This window comes from Carcharhinus amblyrhynchos, chromosome 6, assembly GCF_965287045.1.
Source record: "Carcharhinus amblyrhynchos chromosome 6, sCarAmb.v2.hapA, whole genome shotgun sequence".
NCBI classification, from domain to species: Eukaryota; Metazoa; Chordata; class Chondrichthyes; order Carcharhiniformes; family Carcharhinidae; genus Carcharhinus; species Carcharhinus amblyrhynchos.
Genome location: NC_137329.1, coordinates 22,559,867 through 22,572,852, shown reverse-complemented (window position 1 = coordinate 22,572,852; position 12,986 = coordinate 22,559,867). Strand labels below are relative to the sequence as shown.

General features: G+C 48.1%; 1 protein-coding gene across 1 annotated transcript in view; it reads right to left on the bottom strand.

Annotated features, from left to right (window-relative positions):
- Positions 1 to 12,986, bottom strand: part of kiaa1549la (KIAA1549-like a) — a 284,087-nt gene that overhangs the window by 112,784 nt on the left and 158,317 nt on the right. The window contains exon 11 of the mRNA XM_080191561.1: positions 2,018 to 2,181. Within this exon, the coding sequence (XP_080047687.1) occupies positions 2,018 to 2,181 (164 nt within the window). The remainder of the gene's footprint in view (positions 1 to 2,017; positions 2,182 to 12,986) is intronic.

Genomic DNA, 12,986 nt, shown 5'->3' with positions numbered 1-12,986 from the left:
GTGGCCACTGCACCAATCTATCAATGGGGAGATTCGCGCATGCTCAACCCGCACCCCCCCCACCCCGAGCAGCACAGTGGGCCAGGAAACTCACACTCCACGTCTCTCTTAGACCTCTGCACTCTTCCAATTCCAGCCTTTCGAGCAGCCCTGATTTTAATCCCTCCATCACTGGTGACCCCGGTTCCTGAGGTCGTACGTTTTGGAATTCCCTCTCTAAACTTACCCACCTCTCTACTCTTCTCCTCCTGTAAGACATTCCTTAAAATCTAGCTCTTTAACTATGCTTTAAGTCATCCATCCTAATAGTTCCTTTTGTGTCTCACTGTAACATTTTGTTTGACATCATTCTCGCGCAGAGCTAGGGGTATTTTGTTCCATTAATCATATGAATCAAATCTTTGCTGTCATCCTTTATCTTTCTCTGTCGGGAAAAAGATACAAAAGCCTGAGCTCACATACAACCGACTCAAGAACAGCTCCTTCCCTGCTGCCTTCAGACTTTTGAACGGGCCTACCTCACACTAAGTTGATCTTTCCCTACAACCTAGCTATGACCATAACACTACAAACTGCACTCTCTCCTTTCCTTTTCTGTGAGCAGTATGCTCTATCTGTATAGCGCACAAGAAACAATACTTTTCACTGTAGATACTAATACATGTGACAACAATAAATCAAATCAAATCAAATCTTCAGTCTCTGACACTGTCAGTGAAGCTCAACAGAAACTTGAGGAACAGCACCTCATTGTTATTAATAGCCTCCTGGCCTGAACATGGTGTTTTATAACTTTACACCCTAATGACTGCTCTTATTTTCTTGCTAGGTGCTGGTTATGGAGGATGTCTGCACTAGAGCCATTTGGAGTGGGGAACATTTGTGCTGGTGCTTTGGGGTCAATGGGGATTTTCCTATAAATTCATGGCCAACAAAGTGCAAGAGTTTCCCATCTTTCTTCCCTACATTCCCGGGTGCAGAATCCTTTTCTCCTTTCTCAATGTTTCCCTCCATTTCTGCTACTCTGCTGTACTTACATTCACCACCCCAACCCCATCTTTTGTTTTTTTGCTTATCCCATTATCATCCTATTTAACCTTGCACCAGAGAAAAGAGGTGATGGCCTTGTGGTATTACCGCTAGATTATTAAGCCAGAAATTCAGCTAATATTCTGGGGACTCGGGCTCGAATCCCGGTAGATGGTGGAATGTGAATTCACAAAAAATTATCTGGTGATCTACTGGTGACAATGAAATGACTGTCAAAAAAACCCCATCTGGTTCACAAATGTCCTTTAGGGAAGGAAATCTGTTGTCCTTATCTGGTCTGGCCTATATGTGACTCCAGAGCAATGTGGTTGACTCACAACTGTCCTCTGAAATGTCCCAGTGATGATGTGGAGATGCCGGTGTTGGTCTGGGGTGGGGACAGTAAGAAGTCTCACAACACCAGGTTAAAGTCCAATGGGTTTATTTGGAATCACGAGCTGTCGGAGTGCTGCTCCTTCCTCAGGTGAGTAGAGGTCACTTGACAAATACAACATATATAGGCAAAGACACAATTGCAAGACAATTGCAGATTGGAATTCCAATCAAATATGTGCTGTGTTTCTGAATTAACCTCCACTCATCTGATGAAGGAGCAGCACTCTGAAAAATCGTGATTCCAAATAAACCTTGTGTGATTTCTTACTATGGCCCAGTGAGGCATTCAGTTCAAGGGCAACTAGGGATGGGCAATAAGTGCTGGCCAATCAGCAACACCCACGTCCCCTGAAGAAATGAAGAGAAAAAAATCTTTCCTGTTGTCAATTAATCTCTTCTGCTTTCCACCCATCATCTTTTTTGTTGGATCTTTCATCCACTGTTACTGAATACTGGTCAACTCATTCCTGCAGATGATGCCAGGTTGAGTACAAAGGGAATGAGTTAGTTGGTATCAATCTAATGAGACAATGCCCCCTCACCACCTACCCCACCTCCCCCCCCCACCCCCTCCCCCCTCACTGTTGCTCACCTTTGCCCGCTGATGTAGGTTGGACATGGTCTCGGATTTAAACTCGCTCTTGTTTTTCCGGCACAGCACGGCAGAAATAATGATGATGATAACGGTTACCACACCAACCGGAGCCAACACCGCAGCGATAATCCACAAGTTGTTAGGCGGTCTTTTCACAACAGCTGTACGCAGAACAAAATGATTAAAGACAATCGACTCCAACAGCGTAAACCCCCACCAATATTTTGAACAACATTGGACATTCTTCTTGGGGTGCAATTGTACTGAATTAGCTGGCCAGGAGCTTTATCGGGGGCTGTCAACATTGTGAAGTAGGAAAGTCAGTTCATAGCAAACTCCTACAAAAACAACAAATCGATAAACAACTCAATAATCAGGTGAAATGATGCTGACTGAAGGATCACTGTTTCCATAGGACACACTGTTTCCATAGAATCCCTGCAATGCAGAAGGGGGCCATTCAGCCCATCGAGTGTGCACCAACCACAATCCAGGCCTTATCCCCACAACTCCATGCATTTACCATCCGCTTAACATTGAGAGGCAATTTAGCATGGCCAATCCACCTAATGCGCACATCTTTGGCCTGTGGGAGGAAACCGGAGCACCCGGAGTAAACCCATGCAGACACAGGGAGAATGTGCAAACTCCACACAGACTGCAACTCAAGCCAGGAATCGAACCCAGGTTCTTGGCACTATGAGGCAGCATTGCTAACACTGCGCCACCATGCCACTCATGTTCTCTGAGTTGTGAGATCTGTGTAATATTGTCATCACTCAATACATTAACTCCTTGCTTGGAGGCAGTTCCACACACACCCTTTACTTTCTAATACCTGACCATTATTTTACAGGTGAGAATACCAGTTAATTTTCTGTTCCCAGAGATCACCAAACTCATCAGAGAGCAGGCTTTCCTCCAACAGGAGGCTAATATCACTCATCATGTCCTTGCGGGTACATGGGAACAGTGCCATTTGGAAATTCCTCTCCAAGCTACTCATCATTCTGACTTCCAATTATATTGCCATTCCATCTCTGTCACTGTGGATCAAAATCCAGGATCCCTCCTTCAAGTACTGTGGGTGTACCTACACCACATCAACATCAGCAGTTCAAAAAAGCAGCTCACCACCACCTTCTCAAGGGGAAATAGGGATGAGAAATCAATGTCGACCGAGCCAGCAATACCCATATCCCATTAAACCCATAGAACTCTAACAATGCAATTTGGAGGCAATTTAGCCTATCGTGTCTGTAAAAGAGCATCTTACCCAGGCCCCTCATCCCCCACCCCTTCCCTGTAACTCCAAGCATTTACATAGTTAATCCACCTAACATCGTTGGACAGTAATTTAGCTGGGTCAATTCACCTATTCTGCATTTCTTTGGATTGTGGGAGGAAACTGGAGCATCCAGCTGAAACCCACACAGATATGGGGAAAATGTGCAAACTCCACACAGATAGTCATTCAAGGATGGAACTGAACCCAGATTTCTGGCACTGAGAGACAGCACGCTAACCACTGCGCCACCATATCGCCCATAAATTATTTTTTAAAAGACTCACTCCAAAATCATACTATGTTTAAGGGGCAGAGAGTCTCTATGAAGTGCCGAGTTGTTCTCAGTGACAAAGCTTATTAATAGAGCAACAGTTGAGTAAAATACTTTGCACTTTCCGTGGATAGGTTTATGAACGAGAAGGGATTGGTTTAGGTTAGTGGGTCATTGTTTTGTAACTGGTCGGCGCAACATCGTGGGCCGAAGGGCCTGTTCTGCGCTGTAATGTTCAATGTTCTATGTTCTTTCCATTAATTCAAAGCTCACAACTGTAGCAATGTTGTTAACCAATTTACAGAAACTGAACAATTAATACTATCAACAAGAAATTCAGTAGTTTCTATTGTAAGAGTTTTTAGTTCTCGTACACAATGGAACACAATGGGGTGGCAGAGTGCCACAGTAGTTAGCACTCCTGCCTCACAGCGCCAGGGACCAAGGTTCAATTCCCGGCTTCGGGTCACTGTCTGCGCTGAGTCTGTACATTTTCCCGATGTCTGTGTGGGTTTCCTCCCGGTGCACCTGTTTGCTCCCAGTCCAAAAGGTGCTGGTTAGGCGTATTGGCCATGCTAAATTGTACCTCAGTGTACCCAAACAGGCACCAGAGTGTGGCGACTAGGGGATTTTCACAGTAACTTCATTGCAGTGTTCATGTAAGCCTACTTGTGACATGAATAAATAAAAAAACACTCAGAAAGCTTTTTTTTTACAGTCACTTGGTAGCTGAATAAAATGGAAAACTATATAATTTGTCAAAGTCAGCTGAGTGTCATTGACGGATGATAGCTCAAACCCAAAAAAGCATGTCTGGAATAAATTTCCACAAATTTATATCTGTTTATCCCAGTTGTGATTTTCATCCCTGCTGAAGGAATTGATGCATTCACTGTAATACAACTCCACACACACTGACTCTCACTGGGATACAGTTCCACACGCACTGACTCTCACTGGGATACAGTTCCACACACACTGACTCTCACTGAGATACAGTTCCACACACACTGACTCTCACTGGGATACAGTTCCACACACACTGACTCTCACTGGGATACAGTTCCACACACTGACTCTCATTGGGATCCAGTTCCACACGCACTGACTCTCACTGGGATACAGTTCCACACACAATGACTCTCACTGGGATACAGTTCCACACACACTGACTCTCACTGGGATACAGTTCCACACACTGACTCTCATTGGGATCCAGTTCCACACGCACTGACTCTCACTGGGATACAGTTCCACACACACTGACTCTCACTGGGATACAGTTCCATATGCACTGACTCTCACTGGGATACAGTTCCACACGCACTGACTCTCACTGGGATACAGTTCCACACACACTGACTCTCACTGGGATACAGTTCCACACACACTGACTCTCACTGGGATACAGTTCCACACGCACTGACTCTCACTGGGATACAGTTCCACACACACTGACTCTCACTGGGATACAGTTCCACACACACTGACTCTCACTGGGATACAGTTCCACACACATTGAATCGCACTGGGATACAGTTCCACACAGACTGACTCTCACTGGGATACAGTTCCACACGCACTGACTCTCACTGGGATACAGTTCCACACACATTGAATCGCACTGGGATACAGTTCCACATAGACTGACTCTCATTGGGATACAGTTCCACACGCACTGACTCTCACTGGGATACAGTTCCACACACACTGACTCTCACTGGGATACAGTTCCACACACACTGACTCTCACTGGGATACAGTTCCACACACTGACTCTCATTGGGATACAGTTCCACACGCACTGACTCTCACTGGGATACAGTTCCACACACACTGACTCTCACTGGGATACAGTTCCATACGCACTGACTCTCACTGGGATACAGTTCCACACGCACTGAATCTCACTGGGATACAGTTCCACACACACTGACTCTCACTGGGATACAGTTCCACACACTGACTCTCATTGGGATACAGTTCCACACGCACTGACTCTCACTGGGATACAGTTCCACACACACTGACTCTCACTGGGATACAGTTCCATACGCACTGACTCTCACTGGGATACAGTTCCACACGCACTGACACTCACTGGGATACAGTTCCACACGCACTGACTCTCACTGGGATACAGTTCCACACACACTGACTCTCACTGAGATACAGTTCCACACACACTGACTCTCACTGGGATACAGTTCCACACGCACTGACTCTCACTGGGATACAGTTCCACACACTGACTCTCACTGGGATACAGTTCCACACACACTGACTCTCACTGGGATACAGTTCCGCACGCACTGACTCTCACTGAGATACAGTTCCACACGCACTGACTCTCACTGGGATACAGTTCCACACACACACTGACTCTCACTGGGATACAGTTCCACACGCACTGACTCTCACTGGGATACAGTTCCACACACACTGACTCTCACTGGGATACAGTTCCACACACACTGACTCTCTATGGGATACAGTTCCACACGCACTGACTGTCATTGGGATACAGTTCCACACACATTGAATCGCACTGGGATACAGTTCCACATAGACTGACTCTCATTGGGATACAGTTCCACACGCACTGACTCTCACTGGGATACAGTTCCACACACACTGACTCTCACTGGGATACAGTTCCACACACACTGACTCTCACTGGGATACAGTTCCACACACTGACTCTCATTGGGATACAGTTCCACACGCACTGACTCTCACTGGGATACAGTTCCACACACACTGACTCTCACTGGGATACAGTTCCATACGCACTGACTCTCACTGGGATACAGTTCCACACGCACTGACTCTCACTGGGATACAGTTCCACACACACTGACTCTCACTGGGATACAGTTCCACACGCACTGACTCTCACTGAGATACAGTTCCACACGCACTGACTCTCACTGGGATACAGTTCCACACACACACTGACTCTCACTGGGATACAGTTCCACACGCACTGACTCTCACTGGGATACAGTTCCACACACACTGACTCTCACTGGGATACAGTTCCACACACACTGACTCTCACTGGGATACAGTTCCACACACACTGACTCTCACTGGGATACAGTTCCACACACTGACTCTCATTGGGATACAGTTCCACACGCACTGACTCTCACTGGGATACAGTTCCACACACACTGACTCTCACTGGGATACAGTTCCATATGCACTGACTCTCACTGGGATACAGTTCCACACGCACTGACTCTCACTGGGATACAGTTCCACACACACTGACTCTCACTGGGATATAGTTCCACACACACTGACTCTCACTGAGATACAGTTCCACACGCACTGACTCTCACTGGGATACAGTTCCACACACACTGACTCTCACTGGGATACAGTTCCACACACACTGACTCTCACTGGGATACAGTTCCACACACATTGAATCGCACTGGGATACAGTTCCACACAGACTGACTCTCACTGGGATACAGTTCCACACGCACTGACTCTCACTGGGATACAGTTCCACACACATTGAATCGCACTGGGATACAGTTCCACATAGACTGACTCTCATTGGGATACAGTTCCACACGCACTGACTCTCACTGGGATACAGTTCCACACACACTGACTCTCACTGGGATACAGTTCCACACACACTGACTCTCACTGGGATACAGTTCCACACACTGACTCTCATTGGGATACAGTTCCACACGCACTGACTCTCACTGGGATACAGTTCCACACACACTGACTCTCACTGGGATACAGTTCCACACGCACTGACTGTCATTGGGATACAGTTCCACACACATTGAATCGCACTGGGATACAGTTCCACATAGACTGACTCTCATTGGGATACAGTTCCACACGCACTGACTCTCACTGGGATACAGTTCCACACACACTGACTCTCACTGGGATACAGTTCCACACACACTGACTCTCACTGGGATACAGTTCCACACACTGACTCTCATTGGGATACAGTTCCACACGCACTGACTCTCACTGGGATACAGTTCCACACACACTGACTCTCACTGGGATACAGTTCCATACGCACTGACTCTCACTGGGATACAGTTCCACACGCACTGACTCTCACTGGGATACAGTTCCACACACACTGACTCTCACTGGGATACAGTTCCACACGCACTGACTCTCACTGAGATACAGTTCCACACGCACTGACTCTCACTGGGATACAGTTCCACACACACACTGACTCTCACTGGGATACAGTTCCACACGCACTGACTCTCACTGGGATACAGTTCCACACACACTGACTCTCACTGGGATACAGTTCCACACACACTGACTCTCACTGGGATACAGTTCCACACACACTGACTCTCACTGGGATACAGTTCCACACACTGACTCTCATTGGGATCCAGTTCCACACGCACTGACTCTCACTGGGATACAGTTCCACACACACTGACTCTCACTGGGATACAGTTCCATATGCACTGACTCTCACTGGGATACAGTTCCACACGCACTGACTCTCACTGGGATACAGTTCCACACACACTGACTCTCACTGGGATACAGTTCCACACACACTGACTCTCACTGAGATACAGTTCCACACGCACTGACTCTCACTGGGATACAGTTCCACACACACTGACTCTCACTGGGATACAGTTCCACACACACTGACTCTCACTGGGATACAGTTCCACACACATTGAATCGCACTGGGATACAGTTCCACACAGACTGACTCTCACTGGGATACAGTTCCACACGCACTGACTCTCACTGGGATACAGTTCCACACACATTGAATCGCACTGGGATACAGTTCCACATAGACTGACTCTCATTGGGATACAGTTCCACACGCACTGACTCTCACTGGGATACAGTTCCACACACACTGACTCTCACTGGGATACAGTTCCACACACACTGACTCTCACTGGGATACAGTTCCACACACTGACTCTCATTGGGATACAGTTCCACACGCACTGACTCTCACTGGGATACAGTTCCACACACACTGACTCTCACTTGGATACAGTTCCATACGCACTGACTCTCACTGGGATACAGTTCCACACGCACTGAATCTCACTGGGATACAGTTCCACACACACTGACTCTCACTGGGATACAGTTCCACACACTGACTCTCATTGGGATACAGTTCCACACGCACTGACTCTCACTGGGATACAGTTCCACACACACTGACTCTCACTGGGATACAGTTCCATACGCACTGACTCTCACTGGGATACAGTTCCACACGCACTGACTCTCACTGGGATACAGTTCCACACGCACTGACTCTCACTGGGATACAGTTCCACACACACTGACTCTCACTGAGATACAGTTCCACACACACTGACTCTCACTGGGATACAGTTCCACACGCACTGACTCTCACTGGGATACAGTTCCACACACTGACTCTCACTGGGATACAGTTCCACACACACTGACTCTCACTGGGATACAGTTCCGCACGCACTGACTCTCACTGAGATACAGTTCCACACGCACTGACTCTCACTGGGATACAGTTCCACACACACACTGACTCTCACTGGGATACAGTTCCACACGCACTGACTCTCACTGGGATACAGTTCCACACAGACTGACTCTCACTGGGATACAGTTCCACACACACTGACTCTCACTGGGATACAGTTCCACACGCACTGACTGTCATTGGGATACAGTTCCACACACATTGAATCGCACTGGGATACAGTTCCACATAGACTGACTCTCATTGGGATACAGTTCCACACGCACTGACTCTCACTGGGATACAGTTCCACACACACTGACTCTCACTGGGATACAGTTCCACACACACTGACTCTCACTGGGATACAGTTCCACACACTGACTCTCATTGGGATACAGTTCCACACGCACTGACTCTCACTGGGATACAGTTCCACACACACTGACTCTCACTGGGATACAGTTCCATACGCACTGACTCTCACTGGGATACAGTTCCACACGCACTGACTCTCACTGGGATACAGTTCCACACACACTGACTCTCACTGGGATACAGTTCCACACGCACTGACTCTCACTGAGATACAGTTCCACACGCACTGACTCTCACTGGGATACAGTTCCACACACACACTGACTCTCACTGGGATACAGTTCCACACGCACTGACTCTCACTGGGATACAGTTCCACACCCACTGACTCTCACTGGGATACAGTTCCACACAGACTGACTCTCACTGGGATACAGTTCCACACGCACTGACTCTCACTGGGATACAGTTCCACACACATTGAATCGCACTGGGATACAGTTCCACATAGACTGACTCTCATTGGGATACAGTTCCACACGCACTGACTCTCACTGGGATACAGTTCCACACACACTGACTCTCACTGGGATACAGTTCCACACACACTGACTCTCACTGGGATACAGTTCCACGCACTGACTCTCATTGGGATACAGTTCCACACGCACTGACTCTCACTGGGATACAGTTCCACACACACTGACTCTCACTGGGATACAGTTCCATACGCACTGACTCTCACTGGGATACAGTTCCACACGCACTGACTCTCACTGGGATACAGTTCCACACACACTGACTCTCACTGGGATACAGTTCCACACACTGACTCTCATTGGGATACAGTTCCACACGCACTGACTCTCACTGGGATACAGATCCACACACACTGACTCTCACTGGGATACAGTTCCATACGCACTGACTCTCACTGAGATACAGTTCCACACACACTGACTCTCACTGGGATACAGTTCCACACGCACTGACTCTCACTGGGATACAGTTCCACACACTGACTCTCACTGGGATACAGTTCCACACACACTGACTCTCACTGGGATACAGTTCCACACGCACTGACTCTCACTGAGATACAGTTCCACACGCACTGACTCTCACTGGGATACAGTTCCACACACACACTGACTCTCACTGGGATACAGTTCCACACGCACTGACTCTCACTGGGATACAGTTCCACACACACTGACTCTCACTGGGATACAGTTCCACACACACTGACTCTCACTGGGATACAGTTCCACACGCACTGACTGTCATTGGGATACAGTTCCACACACACTGACTCTCACTGGGATACAGTTCCACACACACTGACTCTCACTGGGATACAGTTCCACACGCACTGACTGTCATTGGGATACAGTTCCACACACACTGACTCTCACTGAGATACAGTTCCACACGCACTGACACTCACTGGGATACGGTTCCACAGAGACTGACTCTCACTGGGATACAGTTCCACACGCACTGACTCTCACTGGGATACAGTTCCACACACTGACTCTCACTGGGATACAGTTCCACACACACTGACTCTCACTGGGATACAGTTCCGCACGCACTGACTCTCACTGAGATACAGTTCCACACGCACTGACTCTCACTGGGATACAGTTCCACACACACACTGACTCTCACTGGGATACAGTTCCACACGCACTGACTCTCACTGGGATACAGTTCCACACACACTGACTCTCACTGGGATACAGTTCCACACACACTGACTCTCAATGGGATACAGTTCCACACGCACTGACTGTCATTGGGATACAGTTCCACACACATTGAATCGCACTGGGATACAGTTCCACATAGACTGACTCTCATTGGGATACAGTTCCACACGCACTGACTCTCACTGGGATACAGTTCCACACACACTGACTCTCACTGGGATACAGTTCCACACACACTGACTCTCACTGGGATACAGTTCCACACACTGACTCTCATTGGGATACAGTTCCACACGCACTGACTCTCACTGGGATACAGTTCCACACACACTGACTCTCACTGGGATACAGTTCCATACGCACTGACTCTCACTGGGATACAGTTCCACACGCACTGACTCTCACTGGGATACAGTTCCAAACACACTGACTCTCACTGGGATACAGTTCCACACGCACTGACTCTCACTGAGATACAGTTCCACACGCACTGACTCTCACTGGGATACAGTTCCACACACACACTGACTCTCACTGGGATACAGTTCCACACGCACTGACTCTCACTGGGATACAGTTCCACACACACTGACTCTCACTGGGATACAGTTCCACACACACTGACTCTCACTGGGATACAGTTCCACACACACTGACTCTCACTGGGATACAGTTCCACACACTGACTCTCATTGGGATACAGTTCCACACGCACTGACTCTCACTGGGATACAGTTCCACACACACTGACTCTCACTGGGATACAGTTCCATATGCACTGACTCTCACTGGGATACAGTTCCACACGCACTGACTCTCACTGGGATACAGTTCCACACACACTGACTCTCACTGGGATACAGTTCCACACACACTGACTCTCACTGAGATACAGTTCCACACGCACTGACTCTCACTGGGATACAGTTCCACACACACTGACTCTCACTGGGATACAGTTCCACACACACTGACTCTCACTGGGATACAGTTCCACACACATTGAATCGCACTGGGATACAGTTCCACACAGACTGACTCTCACTGGGATACAGTTCCACACGCACTGACTCTCACTGGGATACAGTTCCACACACATTGAATCGCACTGGGATACAGTTCCACATAGACTGACTCTCATTGGGATACAGTTCCACACGCACTGACTCTCACTGGGATACAGTTCCACACACACTGACTCTCACTGGGATACAGTTCCACACACACTGACTCTCACTGGGATACAGTTCCACACACTGACTCTCATTGGGATACAGTTCCACACGCACTGACTCTCACTGGGATACAGTTCCACACACACTGACTCTCACTGGGATACAGTTCCACACGCACTGACTGTCATTGGGATACAGTTCCACACACATTGAATCGCACTGGGATACAGTTCCACATAGACTGACTCTCATTGGGATACAGTTCCACACGCACTGACTCTCACTGGGATACAGTTCCACACACACTGACTCTCACTGGGATACAGTTCCACACACACTGACTCTCACTGGGATACAGTTCCACACACTGACTCTCATTGGGATACAGTTCCACACGCACTGACTCTCACTGGGATACAGTTCCACACACACTGACTCTCACTGGGATACAGTTCCATACGCACTGACTCTCACTGGGATACAGTTCCACACGCACTGACTCTCACTGGGATACAGTTCCACACACACTGACTCTCACTGGGATACAGTTCCACACGCACTGACTCTCACTGAGATACAGTTCCACACGCACTGACTCTCACTGGGATACAGTTCCACACACACACTGACTCTCACTGGGATACAGTTCCACACGCACTGACTCTCACTGGGATACAGTTCCACACACACTGACTC